The sequence below is a fragment of the Trachinotus anak genome, unplaced genomic scaffold, assembly GCF_046630095.1.
Source record: "Trachinotus anak isolate AG129_WGS33_773 ecotype Australia unplaced genomic scaffold, CSIRO_AGI_Tana_v1 ptg000015l, whole genome shotgun sequence".
In the NCBI taxonomy this organism is placed as follows: domain Eukaryota; kingdom Metazoa; phylum Chordata; class Actinopteri; order Carangiformes; family Carangidae; genus Trachinotus; species Trachinotus anak.
Genome location: NW_027273866.1, coordinates 14,766,725 through 14,786,314, shown reverse-complemented (window position 1 = coordinate 14,786,314; position 19,590 = coordinate 14,766,725). Strand labels below are relative to the sequence as shown.

At 40.5% G+C, this 19,590-nt stretch overlaps 1 protein-coding gene across 2 annotated transcripts in view; it reads left to right on the top strand.

Moving 5' to 3' along the window:
• The first annotated feature begins 730 nt into the window (after nt 1-730).
• map4k5 (mitogen-activated protein kinase kinase kinase kinase 5) overlaps nt 731-19,590 on the top strand; it is a 31,196-nt gene continuing 12,336 nt past the window's right edge. The window contains exons 1-17 of one of the 2 annotated variants that reach the window (XM_071497731.1): nt 731-1,137; nt 1,573-1,810; nt 6,073-6,130; nt 10,837-10,927; nt 11,887-11,951; nt 12,034-12,089; nt 12,183-12,230; nt 13,464-13,506; nt 13,614-13,686; nt 14,172-14,303; nt 14,566-14,628; nt 14,751-14,832; nt 15,577-15,693; nt 16,465-16,543; nt 17,228-17,299; nt 18,419-18,477; nt 18,639-18,706. In XM_071497731.1, the coding sequence (XP_071353832.1) occupies nt 1,703-1,810; nt 6,073-6,130; nt 10,837-10,927; nt 11,887-11,951; nt 12,034-12,089; nt 12,183-12,230; nt 13,464-13,506; nt 13,614-13,686; nt 14,172-14,303; nt 14,566-14,628; nt 14,751-14,832; nt 15,577-15,693; nt 16,465-16,543; nt 17,228-17,299; nt 18,419-18,477; nt 18,639-18,706 (1,214 nt within the window). In that variant the 5' untranslated portion in view covers nt 731-1,137; nt 1,573-1,702. The remainder of the gene's footprint in view (nt 1,138-1,572; nt 1,811-6,072; nt 6,131-10,836; nt 10,928-11,886; nt 11,952-12,033; nt 12,090-12,182; nt 12,231-13,463; nt 13,507-13,613; nt 13,687-14,171; nt 14,304-14,565; nt 14,629-14,750; nt 14,833-15,576; nt 15,694-16,464; nt 16,544-17,227; nt 17,300-18,418; nt 18,478-18,638; nt 18,707-19,590) is intronic. The other variant, XM_071497732.1, reaches the window with a different exon arrangement.

Here is a 19,590-nt window from a genome sequence, read left to right as displayed (position 1 = left end):
TCTCGTAAATATCCGAACATGAATTACACCATATAGTACTCAAAAGAACTGGCAATGGTGTAGTAGTGAGGGGAATAGTGACACTATGTAGGGCCCCGATAAGATTGTGCTATATTAACACTGAAAGCTGGTGGTTGAGCAAACAATTGGAGGCTCTCAGGGGCCTCTCTTTCTCTGAAAGGTGCACATGGGTTAGTCCACGTCTGCTGTGGGGTGGACACAAATAATTTGTCACTAAAGGTGTGCTGCGTTAGTGCTGAGGAGTTAAGGGGACGTGTTATTTCATTAAAAAGCAAAATACAACACAACGTTTCTATTTTAAATGTAGTTGAGTATAGGTATAAGTACAAAATTGAAATACTTAGGGTAAGTTCAATTACATGAGGACTGTACACTATTGTAGTAAATGTACTTAGTTCTTATCCATAATAGAAGACTGGGAATACTAATACTCGTGAAATTTGTGGGCTGAGACTCAGTAATAACTGGTGCAGACAAGTTTATGTTTACATTGTCTTATAATAACTGTCAAATGAATATTTTATCCTTGCTATGCTGTTGCCAAAGTAGAAAGTAATACTCCCGATTCCTAATAACGCATACTTTCCTCACATGCTCCATACATCTGTACTTATTTCGCCGTTTGGTCTTTTACATGTGGCTGTGGCACCAGACATTTTGTACAACACATATTTATCTCTGAGAGTGTCGCTTTTACGAGGAGCCCCTGAATGCAGCATCTGAATCCAGTAACAGAGATTAGCGACAGACTGTTGCTTTTTCGGGTGATTTTTTTTTTTTTTTTTTTGGGAGTACATTTAAGCGTAACCCCTGACATTACTTATGTAGCTTGCCGTTAATCTTTTGCGTATGAGCCAGAGGCTTCTCTAAACCTGTCAACAGAGGGAAATGACATGTCAGTGGCGAGGACTGAGCTGTAACGTCTGCGCTGCCGTTGCACTGAAGGAGACGGAGCGAACAGCAGCCGACTGAAGTTTACTACAGTCTCCTCGATAACAAAGGGGGACCGCTTTTCTTTCTTTGGGCGATTATTCGACGCCATCGTACAGTTAAAGGCCTGGAAAAAGGGATTTAAAATGCAAGACGCGCTCATCCACCGTGTTTGTGTTGTGAAAGGTAGGCACAGTTAAAGTTAGAGCCAGCGGCGAGGCTAAGTTAACGTTTGCTAGCGTTAGCATTAGCTGACTTGATGCTAAGCCCCTAACTCACCACATCCAGAGTAGACCAGACCTGGATCTGGCTATTTGCTGGAATGACCAGTGTCCATGCTAACATTAGACACAAGCTAATGTTATTTTAGTGGTTTCTGGGTTGTTGTATGCTTCAATACGAGCCTCAAATACTTTATTTTGAGAGCAGAAAAGAAATACAGAGTTGTTGGGGTGACAGATGTCATGGTATGTGACAGAAACTCCATATTTCCGACATGGTCCACCTTATTCTGTCCGCTGGGTTGTTCTGGAGGAACATAAATAAATAAATCTGTCATGTTTCTGCACCTATGTTCTCTTAATGCTTTCTTCCAAAACTTTTCCTATGTCTCTCTATCAGGACATGGAGCACGGAGAAGAACCATCTGAGTAACAGTGATTCACTTCTGTTCGGGACCTTCGCTTCACCAAAGCAGCATCACATTGGATCGAGCCAACTAGATGTAAAGGATCGTTTGGTTCAAGCCACCATGGATATCTTTCCCCGGCCAAGCGGTGAAATTCAGAGGAGGAACCCGCAGCATGACTTTGAGCTCATCCAGAGGGTGGGAAGCGGCACATATGGAGACGTGTACAAGGTAGAGTTCAGTCACTGGTTCCCACAGTCTGTCATTAGACCTAGAGATATACTGGTTTACCATCACGTTGATTATCAACCCCATAGTCCTAATTTAAGGCGGCGTGTTGTTTGTTTTATGAGTCGTGATAACATGTGGCCAACACATTTTACAGTAGCTGTTGAACCCGAGCCAATTTCTGCATGCACTCATGTCTCTTTGTCAGCTACAAAAATACCCGCATTGGCTGAAATAACCTTCCTGACATCACAGTGTACACTGAGCTAAGGATGCAGAAATCATATTGTCACTAACCATACAATTCTGTCACATAAGACAAGTGGGGTAATATGTTAAGTTTGCAACTAATGCTTTTTTTCAGAATTTATTAATCTGTTGATTAATTTTTCAATTAAGCAATTAGGTGTATGATCTATAAAATGTGTCAAAAATGTCCATCATAACCTCTCAATCCCTCCAAGGTTGGCTTTTCAAATGGCACAAAACCATATATGACATTTATGGACTGAATTTGCAGTTGATTAATCAAAAATATAGTCTGCAGATGAATCAATAATGAAAATAATGGATGCATCCCTACTGTTGTCTTTGTTTTCTGCAATATTGTGATATACCTACATGTTGCCTTCTCCTGACTGTGTTGCATTACAGTTAATTGAAACAGTTTCCTGAACTCGTTTGGCTGTTCAGGTCGAGTGAAATGAGCAGTGAATGCTTGTACCTTCTTGTCACTTTTTCTTTTTGCACTGGAGACCATGTCACCCATTCTGTTATTAACCAGCAGCAGACATGAAAATGAATGTTTGCTTACCATTAGTATTCAGTAGAACTACTGATAATGAACTTTGTAAACAATCTTTAGGTTTACAAATTGCCCACAATATCAAGGACATGATGATGCAGACGATTCTGCTACAAACATATACATGTATATCTATTTAAGTTAAGAGCAAAAAGAATGAACCATCGCCTTTTAGAAGACCTTCAGTTTCCCACGATTAATTTTAGACACATGAGATGAAATTAGGTAAGTGTGCAGTTTTTTCACATGCTGACCACATGTACACATTTGTAATCGCTCTAACAAACACACTAAACTGCTAAAAACAGAACTGCTGCAGACTCAGAACACTTCTGTTGTAAAAGAACGATACGACTTGGTTTCATTGTAACTCTAAACATTTCAAACGGTACAAAGAACTGTTGCAATTGCAAATTACTCCATTCACACCAAAGGCAATAGTGTTTCATGACTTCATCGGTATCAAGTGGAGGGAAGATGCTGGAATTATTGTGAACCTTTCATTGGCATTTACTGGAGAGATAGCAGGCAACATGTTCCTGCACTGCACTCAAATATAACAGAGACATAAAAAAATCAATGTTTTTGTGCAGTTTGTCTAGCCAAACATGGTAGTTTATCCAGATTTTTCCCACTGTCTGTTAGCTGTAGTGAAATGTGTTTTGCTGGAGAACTTTCTTGCTTATCCATCTGCCACAGACAAACAGATGACCCATCTGATCCAGAGTGTGATAGCTCAGGCAGCCTGTCATGGTCCCTCTCCATACAAAGCCTCTCTGGCCAGCCCCCACCCCCAGACAGGCCACCGGTGGAATGCTGCGCCTGGTATTCTCCCAGAGCGCGCAGGCTGAGGGCTGCAGCGGGCTGAAATATGATCAGGCCCCTGTCTAAACATGCGTTTCACTATGGGTGTGTTCTGCGTCGCACTGACAGCGGAAACACCTCAAATTGGGAAAAGTCCTCCTTTGGTCTGCTGTGCACAGTTGAATTTTAATGTGCACAGCATTCCTCACTTTGGATGATTTATTACATCCGATTATATTAATGTAAGAGGCACATATTAATGCCCTTTGTTATTACTGTGATAATGATTCATTTATCTTCATTATCATGTCATAATCTTGGCTCTCAGTGTAGTTTATTGTTATAATGTCGCTTAATGTGCTTGTTTTGATTAGAATTACTACTTTAATCGTTTTTTGACATTATGTGCTAAAATGCTTTTACCAGAAAAATAATTTATGGCAAGTTTTGTTGATGAATTGATTAAAGGCCACCAACAGTATCTAGCAAAGGTGAATAATGTGGATGAGTGGGGGTGTTGATATCAAATAAGGAACTGAAGACTCCTACCAAATACATACCTGTACTCACTTTATAAATAATGTTTAGGTCAAGAGTTTTTCATCACCCCAGTAAGCCTTCATAGTGTGCGAGAACTTTATTGAAGTTCTTAAATGTTGGATGAAAGGAAATATTTTCTTCCTTAATGTAAAGAGTTTCTCACGTCCCATCCTCAGTACAGGTAGTTCGCTCAGATACACCTGTTCCTCCCAGAGGCTGACGTGGTGATTGGTCTTGTGTCAGATTGTGTCTCTTCAGAGGTCTGTGACATGCCACACTCCTCTCCTCCTTCGGTCAGTCAAAGATTGTTTAGAGTTGTTCAAGCTGTCTTATCTGCTGCATTACACGTGTGAAGTGTCAGCCTCACACTTCCTCTTTTTAGGTTTGGTTCTCAGGTTTGCTTTAGCTGTTTCAGGAAGCTAGACACAGGTTGTAAGAAACTATTTGATCATTACTTAAACATAATTTAAGGCCGGAGAGTCACAGACTATTGTAAAAATATCAAAGCTGAACAAATGTGCCATGGTACAGTACATACACCGCAGAATAACTGTCCTGTTTTGCAAAATATGTTTTTGAGAATTGTTGTTGTTTTCTGTTATGTATTATTGCGTGTGTATATATGTGTGGTATCAGCTGCAGAACAAGTTTAAGCTTTGTGTGGGTTACGGTTTATATGTGTGAATCACCACCAGCACATTCCCCGTGTTGAAAGCCGGCCATGCTGGAGGGTTTTGTGGTTTATGGTTGATTTAGCTGCTCGTCTTGTCGCTGCACTCCCACGGATTAGGAAGCATCCCGTCTTGACCTGGATTTGGAAGTCAGTGCAACCTACTTTGAGAGAGAAATTTCACAAACGATGGATGGATACTTCTTAAGACGTATTTCTATACATACATACAGATGTTGGTGCTGGAATAGTGAGATATCACACTGTTAAGCTGATAATGTACAAATACACAGCAGAAACAAAGAGAAAAACAAGAATGAACAAAAATACGCAACTGTAAGAATGACTAAATCAGAAGTTATGTACAGCAGAGATATTTAAAAGTCTGTTGATAGTCATAGTTGTGGACAGACAGAGTCCAGCCTCTCCCTGCTGACTAACACTGCCCATGGGTTGACCTGATGACCTCTGGGGATGGTGCTGTTTAAGAGGACTTTTGGTTTGATTTCTGTTGGCCCAGTGTGAGTCTTTAATAGAGGTAACAAATCATTGAGGCACTACATGATTTTGAATTTGTCTGATGGAGCTGCTGATATTCACTACAGTGAATATTTTCACTCCACTTCCCACGGAGGCGAAAGGATCATCCAAACGACAGTCATTGGTTTAATGTCTATCTAGGCCAAAACTGTAACTCCTGCCCCATCAAAATGCAGGATCATTTTATCAAGTCAAGGGCTGCATGTAGCCATTATTTTCATTATCATCTGTTGGTTGTTTATTCAATTAATTTCTGGTTTAGTCAATAAATAATGGTGAGAATTTAGTGAAAAAACTGCTTTAACAGTCAGTGACAAGTTCTGAGAGCCCAGGGTAACATTTCCATTTACATACATGGAAAAGAGAGTAGGGCTACAACTAGCAATAATTGTCGCTCTTAATTAATTAAATGGATCAATTATTTAATCTCTTAAATATCTAAAAATAGTGAAAAATGTTTATCACGGTTGCCTAAAGCCCATGGTCATGTCTAAAAATATTCAGTTTACTATCAAAAAAGATAAACAAAGGTGTCAGAACCTTGCATTTGAGGAGCTGGAACTAGGGAATGTTTTGCATTTTTGCTTGAAGAGTGAATTTCATTATTTTTTTTTTTTCTTTTTCTGTCAATAGATGAGTTGTTTCAGCGCTGAGATGAGAGAGAGCAGCAGATTCTCACATTTAAAAATCTTGAACCAACAAATATTAATAATTGTCCTTTGTTAAAGTACTTAAACACGCACTCAGTTACAATTAATAAGGCTACCCCTCTTCATCGCTGAGCTTTCATTTTCCCTCACTGCAGCAGTATAATGTTTGTAGTTGTGTAATTTAATTAAAGCACTAATAGTAACAATACTGTGATATTTGTAGCCTCGCTGACAGTTGTGCTGTTGTGTCTTCCAGGCTCGAAACATACAAACAGGAGAGCTCGCTGCAGTGAAGATCATAAAGTTGGAACCAGGTAAGAGTGACCATCTTATTATCTCAGTTTTTCTCATCACAGTGAAGAGAAAACATTCTGTTTTCAGCCTTTTTTTTTTTTTTTTTTGTCAGAGCTGAAAAGTAAGGTCTGGAAAACAAGTCTGTTATTTTCCAGGCTTTTGAAAGGAATGCATAAAAAGTACCAAACAGACTGAAAAATATTGTTGTGCAGTGCCAGTACACATGACTGCAAATATTTATGTGTTGGTATATCCACTGCTGTTTTATAATATTGTTTATGTATTTCTAATGTGAAAGTTATAGTAATTATAACTAGTTATATTAACCAGTTTCCTGCTCACTATGTTGAATTTGGATAAAAGCTGGGTGTCGTTTCAAAAACAATAACAGAGCAGGGTGAAATTAGTGTATGAAGCAGGAGAGGAAGGATGACATTGTGACTGTGTCCTGCTCTGGGGTCTGTCGGTGATGACCTAGTGACAGAGTTAGTGCGATCCAGATTAGTGGGATTACCAAGAGGACTTTGCATCACCGGCAACCAGACAGAGCTCATCTGATTACCAGTCAGTGAAGGAAGAGATTCACTTCACTGATTCACTTTGTTTTCTCTCTCATTCATCACGTCACTGTTGGTGTAAGGCCGTGAGTGGGAGGATGTGGGACTAATGGACTGTTTTTGTCTCAAGTTTACATGTGTTGTTTTTCTCAGGTGTGGCATCTTGTCCAGCGTTTAAATCAGTAAACTCCAGAGGATCTGTATGAAAGACATTTTTGCTCCTTCCTGATCAGAGTGTAGAAGTCTTGAGCTTTGATAGAAGGCCTTGACATATTCTACTGGCATAAAGGAGGAGGGGGGATTAGAGTGTGTTCGTGTGTGTGCCACAGAAGATCAGGGGGCTTAGCTGCAAGTTGGAAGAAAGACTGGACAAAGGATATGTTTCTCTTGCTGTCGTGACCTACAAATGGAAATTATAAATGCATACTTTCTTATGTGTTGTGCAGTCGTAGTGAGTATCATTTGTTGGAATGATCTCTGAAACCCGGTTCTAATTGACCACTAAGCATTTTTAAGATCAATTCTCTTGTCAAAAACCAGGAAGTGAATTTAGCTTATGAGAGTCCACTACACTCACACTGAGACCAGAGAAGCCAGGGAGGAGAAAATGACACCTTGTTAAACCAGGCGAAGTTGCACACTGTATACACTTGAGCTGAAGACATCTGTGCATGTTACTGTAAGTGCAAGAAAACCTTAGTGAGTATAAAGCTAATGAAAGTCATTTATCAAAGCAGCTGTTCAGCAGCAGACATTTGCAAAGCAGATGAGGGTTGAAATGTCTTAAAGAGTCTCAAGTAAATCCAGTTGCTGTCATATAGCACTTAGAAATACCATGATCTGGATGACTGAGAATCTTCAGACATACAGCCCCCCACTCCCAAGCCAGCCAGTCCTCCCTCCACCAGCCCGGTGAATCCACATCAGCAGTGAGAGAGAAGATAACAGGATTGATGAGTGATGAGTGATCATGACTGTTTTCTGTTTAAACACTCGGTTTTATTAAAGGTTCAAATGTAACATTTGTTTCTAGCGAGATATTTTTGACCTGGCTTTTTTAAACATTGCTGTCACTGCTCTCAGAATAACATTATTTTAAAAGTATGAATAAATTCTAATCCTGTCCTGAATTTGTCATTTTTCTTGTACTGTATCTAGTCAAAAATTCTCCCATGTTTCTGAACATGTACATCAGTTGCAGCAAAACCCAATCCATATTTGCTTGATCCTTTTTTTTGAGATGAAACAAGGATTAACCCAGACCAGGTCATCCTGTTTAAGCAGGACTCTCTTTCCTTTACCCCCCACTTATGTAAGAGCAGTCACTCCTTTCTGTGCTCGAGGTAAACAGCTGTGGGCGGACTGTGGAACCAAACAGGTTCGACCAGGAGAAAGGAGTTAGGAGTGGTGAAGCCCTCTGGCTGCAGGGGCTGTGGGGAGCACAGCAGGGTAATCTGATCACTCGGAGGGTAAATGATCAGTGCGGACCTCTCTAGTGTTGGTCCTCACTCACTGAGCACTGAGGGAAACTTTTAGTAGCTGCTTTTTTAAAAAAACATTATTACTCTTCTTGTGACAGTTAACTTTTTTGTGTCTGTCACTGAGACGTTGGCACAAGCCTCATGGCAGTTTCCAGTAGAAATTCAGCTGCAAGCCATTTGGGTGTGGAAGAATGTCTCTCATGTCTGTGTGCCGTTGAATGTATTTTCTATGAGCTGTTACGTCAGAGCAGAAGCAAAAACTTTGTGAAATGTTTTTGGGATGGTACTCGATTAGTGATCCACTTTTAATTCTTAGTTTAAAGATAACCTTCTTTTTCTCAAAGATATAGTTTAAAAGGTAAACTGACAGAACATCTTGTCAGGAGAGTTGTTAAGACTTAACATTTACTTACTTCCCACACACTGAATTGAAACTTGATGCCATGAGCGGAGATGTGTACATTCAGGGAGCAGAGGGAAGCGCTCAGTCTGAGAGGAAGTGGCTACACTCTTCGGCCTCAACTCGCCAAGTAGAGAAGATTGTGGGGGACTTGTTATGTAGTTTTTTTTGTGTGTGTGTGTTTTTTGTTTTTTTTTTTGTTGTTTTTGTCATGTCACTGAAATTACCAAATTTCTTGTGGCTTCTCGTACCATTTGCTCTGTGACAACAGATGCATGTGAAAATAACTGTGATCAACTGTAGTTCCTCCTAATGTGAAATGACACTAAAATGAGTACGGATGTAATTACACATTAGTAGCAGTTATATGTAATTATAGACAAATTAATGCATTTCCCCCATAGTCGTATTTTTGTTAAGTGGCGAACTCACTGAGGCTGGAAATAATTTTCACATTCGTCATCATTAAAGCTGTAAAGCGCTCGCTTTTGTAAGACCATTATACATTCATTAAATCCCTGTTATGCCACATTAAAACAATAAACATGGCTGAAAAACACAACCAGGGAAGGGTTGAAACTGATAAATATTGGCACCTCACCATAGCCTCTGTTCTTGAGCAAAGTTCATCTGGTCTTGTTACAGACTTGACAAGGATCTTTTTTAACAATGTAAGAAATGAAATGTAAAGAATGGGGTTGCTGGAATAAATAATTGTAGGTTGCGTTGGGTGCTGAGCCAATGAGTCTTGAAGAGGATTTGAGTAAAAATTTGGATCAAGCTGTTATTAAAGTCAGCATCCCAGGCTTTATGTAAAAGCAGTCAGATGTACTGTAAACTTCTTGCCCCATTACATGTTCATGGTGCATCCTCCCACTGGTGATTTACATTTACTTTTGCATAATCAACATCTCAGCGGTGATAAAGCTAAAAATATTCTGATCGAGGCCTTGATCTGATGAATTTATTGAACTAGAACACAATGTTTGTAATTTTCTCTAATGTTGGCAACAGGGACGTAGGTATAGCTGTTCCTTTCAGTTCGGTCTGATACGAGTCTTCTGATGTTACTTGATACTAAAGTTAACATTGGAAAAATTCTAAGCTCATTGAAATTTGTTGGTTTGTTGTTTATCAGCCTGATAGTTCTGCATGGCATTTTAGCCACATTTCAATTCAGCCTCTCACATGAGAGAGACTAGCCCCTCCCTTACAGACTGAAAGCAGGACTGCTGTATAGCAATTGTACTTGAAAAATAGGCTCTGTGGCTCAGGAGGTATCTCCATTTATTATGTTTTCTTCCGTCAGCTGCCACTTTATCACTCTTTTCACTTGCCTCCTGGTTCAGCGTCTGGAGCCACGTATTGTAGCAAGACACCTTCTTTTGTCCTCAGGCCATAGTTGTTGGTAGTTGCCAATTTTTTGCAAAACACTTTGACCATGTTGTCAACTAGATGATTTTTTATAACAGAATTCAGCCATCAGGACAGCCTTGCTTACATGACACATAGTGAGCAGAACTGACACACTTGAAGCAGAAAAAAAATATTTGGTTTGTTGACAGTAATTTCCACCACAAGCAATGTGCAGCCTGCTGTTTTGATTTAATGTTTTTGGCAAAGATTGTGTCCATTAAATGAGCTTAATCTGGACCGTCGTCTATGATGACAGTCTGTTGATAGAGCACTGAAACTGGCAGGGCCTGGTAGATCTTAACCTCCTGTTAATGTATTCCAGCGCCGTGTCTCTGTACAATTGAGAGCAGCTGGGCTTACATATTTTTGCCTTAGTACTTCCTACTGGTCGGATGTGTTTGAGTGCTTTGCTGAACTGGGGAGCAGCCTGGACATTTGCCTATACCACATAAACTTTAAAAGTACAAGGTGTTCTTTCTGTTGTTATTAGCTGGTCTATAATCTGCTGTATTTACATCAAGATGAAATAATGAATCATATAGCCAGAGGGACAAAAGGGAAGGCTTTGTTCTGTGTTTCTTTTAGTTTGGAAAATCAAAAAGGAAGGATTGTAGTGTTTTCTAAAGCCTGAAGTATCACGTGTGAACATTTCAAATTCAAGGTTTGTTCTGGTGTCAAAAACATCACTTCATTTTGTAACTTTTACAAATGAATCATAACCCAACTTGTTTTTATTTCGTGCCTGCAACCATTTTGTGAAGTGTTTACTTCCAAATGGAAAATATCTCACTTAAACTGAAACAATTCCCTGTACAGAAAAAAAAAATAATTTTCTGTCCATGTGTCTGTGTGATTTCTCCCTCTGTTTCCAGGGGATGACTTTTCCATCATACAGCAGGAAATCTTCATGGTGAAGGAATGCATGCACCACAATATTGTGGCCTACTTTGGGAGCTACCTCTGGTAAGAGCCAGCTCCAAATAGTCCTGCTTTGTCATTTTATCCTCAGTATTTTCTCTTCCCTTGCTGCCAGTTCAAGGTATAACATTGGTGGAATTCACATGTTACTGTCAAAAGTATTAATGAGCCACAGCCTGAAACTCACATGACATGTTTAATTACTTAGTCACACCTGTGTGTGAAAGTATGACTCAGTGTCTTCAAGTGGGCCGACTGGTGCTGACTAGGCCCTTCAGTGCCAGGATGCAGCTCTCATGTTTTAGTGGAGCCTATGTTTTGTGGTTGGTATCTGAGAGGAAGTCGGGCTGGTCTGGCTGCCACTGCCTCAGACTTCCAGCAGGTTTAACTGGAATATGAGCCTCTGATCTGTTTCATACGGCTGTTTGTCCACAGAGACGCATGTCTTATCACAGCAGGTATGTCGTATATAGTCTCGCCACACAGAGAACAAATGGTGACTGTAAAAGCTTAATGAGCAATCCACCATGCATCAGTTACTATAAAACTAGTTCCATTCTACTGGAAGAACCACAGCTTTATGTGGGGAAGTTTGAGTTTCCTCTCAGACCTGTTTCCTGACCTAAAATAATTTCCACAATCCAGCTAAAAGATGTGAAAAGTAGCACAGTTGTGATTGGGAATGTGAGGCAGTTTACGGTATCAACACCTCTGCTGGCCAACTGTCACAGCTGTAATCATGGAGTTTTATCACAGTTACACAAGTCTTACTTTTAGCTTTTTGTCTGAGGGTTGACATGGTTTTCTCTTGTTTATTAACATGTGTTGGGGAAGTTTAGTATTTCAGGAAGAATGGATGATTTTTACAGCTTAACTTTTTCAATAAGAAACATTTGACAAACATTTGTGCTGTCGAAGCATAAAGTCACTGAGCTGTATAAATCTGTCTAGCAAACTGGCAAATGAACATTTCCTAATGTAATAATTTTCTTTGCTTTCTTCAGTCGAGAGAAGCTTTGGATATGTATGGAGTACTGTGGTGGAGGATCTCTGCAGGACATTTATCATGGTGCGTTTTATTTTTAAGATGAAGTCATAAAATGGTGTTTAATAGTGTGCAGATGTAAAATCAATCTGTGCTTGTGTTATAGTAACAGGACCTCTGTCGGAGCTTCAGATAGCATACGTCTGCAGAGAGACCTTACAGGTAATTTCACTTTGTAAATAATGTTTTGAATGAGCATTTCAAAGTTTGTTATTTCAGTTAAATTCATACTAAATACATTTATTTTCTTTGCAGGGTTTGGGATATCTACACACCAAGGGCAAGATGCACCGTGACATCAAGGTATTTTGCTTTGCTATTTTGTTTTGTTTTCTTTTAACCATAATTTAATCCAGGGCAACGATCATTTTAATGTTCCACACACAGACTCTTTGCCTCATGCCTGCACAGACAGATTAAAGGTCCCATATTTTACACTTTTCTTTTTGAAGTGTTGACATCTATTTTAAGAACCAAAAATCATCTCAATGTAGTTTCACATCTCAGGCTTCTCTCTGGAGCTCTAGTAACAACAGGTTGATGAGCCTCTCTTCTGATTGGCTGACTGTTTTCTGACTGATTGAATAACAATATAGCAGATTTCAGGTAAACGCTCAAGAGACACCAAATCCAGCAAGGTTGCATGGTTGGTCTGGGTGGGTGGGACTTGGGGCATGGCTGAGAGTGGTGACTGCCATTGTGTTGTTATGACATCACAAAGTTACAGAAGTCCTGACAGATCATTTTAAGGCTCTTGCTGAATATAGGCTTTGTGCATTTCTCCGTCCACTGAGGCTTTGATACTTTCACAGTATTAATATAGAACCTAGACCTGCTTTATAATCAAAAGAAAGAAAGGAAAGGGGAGGAGTGAGACTGACAAAAAGGAGAAGCAGTGGCAAAGCCTTGAAACAATTAATGTCACTGTTGCATGTGTTGGCTTTAAAACAGTCCAGAGGCCTGACGTCTGTCTGAAGTACACAGCACTGTGGAGGTGTAAACTGAAGTCACAGGAAAAGCATAAGCTGGGGACGTGCTTGCCCAGAAGCATGTGACCAGAGGTGTTACTTACTGCAGTTTTGAGGTTGAGCTGAAGTTGCCTGGTTGCATGCACACACGCTGCAGCCTTAGTCTCATGTGTTATCACAGAAGGTCAGGGCTGGACCTATTATCTTTACTCAGCTCCACGGAGTGAGCACTTCCTGTTTCCTCTACTCTCACTGCAGGATGCCACTAGAGAGACTGTCAGTCACAGCCAACAGAAACACCGTCAGTGGGCCTGTCAAAAAGCTGTGCTGGTGTAACTTAACTGGAAGTCAGATCAATAACAGGTCTGAGCAGCTAATGTTTCAACCAGACCAGATGTTACTGAGAAATCTTAACACATAATTGGCACTTTGTTATGAACCAGTTTTGCAACATCAGTCCAACTCAGTTTTTTAGGCCTTCACCTCATGGTACTAAAATATTACTATGGTTCCTTGAATGTATTTTCTCTAAACTAAAAAATAAAAAAATAAACTTTTTCTTAAACAGGGTGCCAACATCCTTCTAACAGACAACGGAGATGTGAAGTTAGGTAAGTTGCTCTTTATCGTTTTAATTCTCAAGGACTTGAACTCCTCAGTAGCTGTGAGTTGTTTGTAGATTACATAACCTGAAAAGCTCTGTCAATCCTTGTTACAGCTGACTTTGGAGTTGCAGCCAAAATAACAGCCACCATTGCCAAAAGAAAGTCCTTCATTGGAACACCTTATTGGTGAGTGTGTCACCCTTGTAAAATAAGCCTGTAGGCCCTAACAAGCTTTGCTGAATAGATTCAGGAACCATGTGTTTTCCTTTTGGAATTAGTCTTGATCAAAGAACCATTGAGTAAATACCTTCAATCAGATACTAACGCATTTTCCTGTCATCTGTCTGTATATATTGTATCTAACATAATTTAGTTTGGGGTGACACAGTGTGCTAACATTGAAACAGATGCTTCAGCTGAAAGGTGAAAGTTCAAAGTTCAAAAGTGTTTTTGAGAAGGACATTGAATCCTTACCAGCTCCAGGGCCACTTTCCTGTCACCGACCCTGACCTCTAAAACACACTGTCGAAGGGCGAAAAGTAAACATAGTGTTCCCACAAAGACCAATAGAGTATCTCATTATTAACATCAGTTTTGGTTTTCACTTTGCAAACCTTTCATCTTTTATTTTTGGAGAGTTGTCACTGAATCCTTGCCCTGAATGTATCCAGGATGGCTCCAGAAGTAGCGGCTGTGGAGAAGAACGGTGGCTACAACCAGCTGTGCGATATCTGGGCTGTTGGCATCACGTCCATAGAGCTGGCCGAGCTGCAGCCTCCAATGTTTGACCTACACCCGATGAGGTATGTTTTACTTTCCTCAAAAATGATCAGTCAGAGCTTCCTCAAATGATTCTTAGGCTGCTTCCTGCTTTTGTGTTCTTCTAATATTTCATCATGCCTTTTGATTACTTGAATGGTCATCCTGTTTCATTCAAAATGCAGTTTATATTTAGAATAAGTCTCAAGCCTTTCCATTCCCTAACTCTCGGTCCCCCTTTCTGAGTATATTTCCCTCTTTCAGTATAAACCACCAGTTTAATGCTTGTTTCTTTGTCTTCCCCAGGGCCTTGTTTTTGATGTCAAAGAGTAGCTTCCAGCCTCCCAAACTAAAAGACAAAAACAAATGGTGAGTGGCCCCAGAATATTCACTCTGCTTTTCTGGCTTTAATAGTCTGCTTCCGTTTACTTGGCTCTTAGACAATAGCAGTGATGATCATTGGATTAAAGCAAAATCATCTTGTCCCCCAGGTCCACTGCCTTCCATAACTTTGTCAAAGTGTCTCTGACAAAGAACCCGAAGAAGAGGCCCACTGCTGAAAAACTCCTATTGGTAATAAATCGAATTATTGTCTTAACTGTAAAGTCTCATGTCCATACTCTTTATTCGTTGCAGTTTATTCTTTTAGTTGCTGCTAGAACTGTGTAATTTTGTATTTTTTTGTTTTGTTTTGCTTGTTGAGCTGTTACCTTTAGCAGACCCTGACAAACAAGTAGAAATTTGCATTCTGACTAAATCTAGCTTGATCTAGCTCATTGGGCCAGAGCTTCTGTGTGGTTTGGCTCAATTTCTAGCTGTTTGGCTCACAGTCAGACGCTGGCCCTGAACTGTTGCTCAAAGTTCAGGAAGTATTTATTTATTATTTTATTTATTTATTTATTTATTTATTTATTTATGTGTTTTAATTATATCATAGATAAAATGCTTCAGCTTATTTAAGAGGAAGGAAAAGGTCACTTCACACCAGTTCTTAATCTCCAGGTCTCAGTCAAACTGTAAATACAGTTCTGCTGTTTCTCAAAAAATACTATTCTATTCTCATGAACACAGTTCATGTCTCTTGAGGATAGTCCCAGCCTAATAGTCCTGGCCCCTGATGATTAATGCGAACAGTTTAAATTACTGTAGAACAGTGAAACTAGGACTCAGATCTCTTTCTGCAGGGAGGTTGTGGTTGTGGTACACAGTTTCATGAATCTTGTTTGTCAGACTCGGGATGTCACACTGCTGATACAGAGTATTATCACATTATGCAGCAGTTTATGATAACTCGCAATCCTTTCTTGTTTCTTGCAGCATGTGTTTGTGGCTCAGACGGGGTTGACAAGGAGGCTCGCTGTCGACCTCCTCGATAAGATGAACAACCCAGACAACCACCAGCATTACAGTGAGGTGGACGATGATGACCTGGAGGTAGTCTCTGATTCCATCACATGTACCTCACAATAATGGAATTACACTGAAATAAGAGGAAATGTCCAGTGGTTGTTTTTTTTAACTGTTTAATTGCAGGGAAATGCTACGAAGCAACAAAATGATTATAAAAAACAGCACCTGTCAAATTTGATGCTACCAACTGTTGTAGTAAAACGAGCTTCCATGCAAACTCTGGCAGACACTCAGCTGTGAATGTAAATATTACAACAGCATGTTTTTTCAGCAACATGGAAAAAAAAGATGCAAGGTGAGCTTTGCTGAAATTTCACTTCCCCTTCATCTTAATTCTCTCCATAACCATTATTATTCCAATGGGACTCAACATGACATCTGTGTGGCAGCCAAAGAGGTGGTACCAGTGCCTTTTAAAAGACCATTGTGCTTTTCTCACCCTGACAGCACTGGCACTGTCTTGGCCACGATGAATGAAAATCACCCTGAGGGCTATTGACTGCAAGCAATGGAGCTTGTTGCAAACAAACAGCCACTGGGTTGCATAATAATGTGATGATGCATTAGACGCAGCACAGAAAGTAGCTCTTAGATCTGCTTTATCTCAACATGCATCTCAGATTTTGTTTCCACAGATTGTTTCCAAAGATAAATACAACAATTGTGCCAAATGATTCAAAGCAGTGCTGCATCAGTGTTGTAATAATTTGATAACACTTTACTAGACTATGCACTTGTCTTGTCAAGTGCTGCTCCATTTCCTTATCTTGCAATCTCTCTCACTCTTTGTTTCAGCCCCTGTCTGCAGTCAGACACACCATCCGTTCCACCAATAAACACGCTAGAGCTGAGAGGACGCGCTCAGAGATAAACTGTAAGTGAACAAAAAGCTCAAAACCCATCAACCAAGATCAACCCCCCCGTCCCATGAATCCGTCCTGTCACTGGTTGTTGTGTCGACCAGCCTGGCTGTTTAGGTCTAAAGAGGTCCGGCGGCTTGTCCGAGGGTCATCCCACTAATCCCGCAGCACTGGCTGGCATTATTCCAGACGCATGTGGTAGTGTGTATAAAAATAGCCTGGGGATTCACAGTAGAGAAAATGGATGTGGTAGAGTTAATGATGCTTCTGTGCAGCATTAAGTAGCGAGTTAACTGTCCCTCACCTTGTACTAAAAGAATAATGTGGAATAGCTTGTCTGAAGGGTCACTGGGGTTTCCTGAGGAATTTGGTTTTCAGTCCACTGTTGTTGGGACTGAATCTGGCAGAGGATGCAGCTTCATGTTCAAATTCACATTTAAGAATGTGCAACCCTTCAGGGAAGTTGTTGTGTGTTTGTGTCGTCCTCAGTCGTTGTGCAGAACTTGTAATTTCATCATTTTAGGTCGATGTAGTAACTGTCCAGTGGTGAGATGTGTCCTTATCATACGTGTTTGTCTCGCGATACGCACTGTGCTTCATTGTGTTCTGTGTTTGTTTGTACTGTGATCGTTTGTACCTCCTGTTTGGTTTCATCTATATTTCTCACAATTACGTCTGACTTTCCCTCCTACATGAAGCAAACAATGGGACACACCAAGGAGGGCCATGCTCAAGTCCTAGCTTCACTGAGGGACACAGGGGGGATGCAGGTTAGTGACAGTGTAGTGAGACAGTGTGTGTTTGTATAAATCCCCAGCTCACTCCTACGACTTCCTGAGAAATAGGATAATGTTGTAGAAGACTGCAGAACATTTTGTTTGAGACTTAAGTGGCACTAATGAGGTGAGTTCCTGTGCATGGGTTGGCTTCTTACTGTGGCTTTAGCTTGAATAAGGTTGAATAATTTGATTGTGACATCTTTGTCCCTGTCGGTGTCTGAAACACAATAAAACTACGGATGACTAATCAGATCCTAACAAGGAAGCTAAGTTTGACTGATGCGTCTCACCTGATTCCTCAACCTCACCTTCTCAAATGTTTTGCTGAGGGTTAATTCAGAGTGTGTGTGTGTGTGTGTGTGTGTGTGTGTGTGTGTGTGTGTGTGTGTGTGTGTGTGAGTGAGAGAGTGTGTGTGACTCACCACCTCACTGCTATCTGTGTTTTAAATAACTGCAGCAGCACCACATTATCAGCTCTACCTCAAGCAGAAAAAAAACACTGGAAAAAAAAGTGGTCTGAATTCTTGAATACAAAGTTTCTTTGTTAATGAGAAGCTGATTATGTGGGAGTATTTATTGGTAGGTTGGTTGATTTCTTTCGCCTTCATAATTGCAGCAGGATCACATCATGTTTATACTGGACTCTACACTAGTCTCCTCTATGGGATCAACAGTTTGACAGAATGTGACTTCAAACCTAAACTAAGAGGAATCTGCTCCATGATTTATTTGCACTTCTTTCTCTCTTACCAATATTTCTCCAACACAAAGAGATCTGCTCAGTGTCAGTTGTAATCTGTGTTTGTCTTTGGTGACCGACTCGTCTTCAGGCTTCAGACCAAACATTCACATAGTAGCACAATAAGTCAGTGAAGGGAGCTTGCGGTGTTTTGACAGGTATGTTGCAATGGAAGGAGTTGATCTGCTCGTGGTTAATTCTTACACGTGATTGTGTGCTAAGAATGGACTGAGAGTGTTTTCCATGGTTCCTGGTACTATTCCCAAGGCTTTGTGTGTCTTGAAGTGTTGCATACTGATGCCCTCTAGTGCCAAAGATGTGCGTAAGGGAAAAAAAAAAAAAAAAGACTGAACAGTTTTTGTCATTCACAGTCGACAAGCTCCAGTTTGAACCACCACTCCGGAAGGAAACTGAGGCTCATTCTGAAATGGTGATAATCATCTTCACTTTAGTTTTCAAGCACTACTTTCTGTTTGTATCTATCATCAGTTCAGTTCATGTGCACGTACAAAAAGAAAAAAAACATATCCACAAATTAAAGATTGCAGGTATTTTAAATGTCTATTTTTGTGCATGTGTGCCTTTCCACAGGATGTGAGTAAAGATAATGACTTCCCTTCCCCCTGGAGTCCCTTTGCAGAGGGAGGAATAACAACCAGGTAATCCATGGAAACTGTTGTCATGGGAACTGCTCCTATTTACCCTGTGCTCACTCTCTCTGCCTGTATTTCACTTTCCCTCCTCACCTGGCTTATTTATTAGATGGCTTCATCTCTGGAGGTTGATCCCGAGATCAGAGACGTGGTTAAAGTTTTGTGTCTAGTTATTTTACCTCATTTAAAAACAAAACATTCAAGGATCCCAATATGAATGACTGATAGTGTTGACTGACAAATTATAGTTTAAGAAAGCGTGACCCCTAAGGCATGTTAGCCTTCAGATAGTAATCTGTGATCTATTTTCCATCGTTGACACTGATTGTGAAAAGATTTTCTTATGGATGCTCCTCACTGTCTCTCACATTAAGCTGCTTTACTCACTGGATCTAACCTGTGTCTGTGCATGAACTCACTCTCCTCCATCTGCAGTTCTAAAATGTCACTTTGGCTCTTAAGCTCCTTCTCACTTGTCCATTTGCTTTGACCGTTTTTCTCCTCCCACTTCTCTCTGTCCCCCTTTTGGCTGTCGGCCTCTCTCTCGTCTTGTCCCGCGCAGGAGCCTTCTCAAAAGCGTTGAGGATGAATTGTTCCAACGGTAACACTAACATTGTGTGTGCTGTAGTAGTGTGTTACGCCATCCACCCCAAACCCTAGCTTGGTCACCACCATTTTTACTCTGAGGTTTTAGCACCCACAGTGTTCACAAACCACCCTCACTGACAACACCCTGTTCACCGTGTGTGATGGTAGCTCGAGGTCCAGACTGTGCCACTGCTGTGTACATGAGTCTGAGGGAGGAAGTCAGGAAGGACAGTGTGATGTGATGCTCTGCAGACCTTGGTTCTGGTCCCAGAGTTAATTTTTCAAGCTAATGTCAAAGTAAA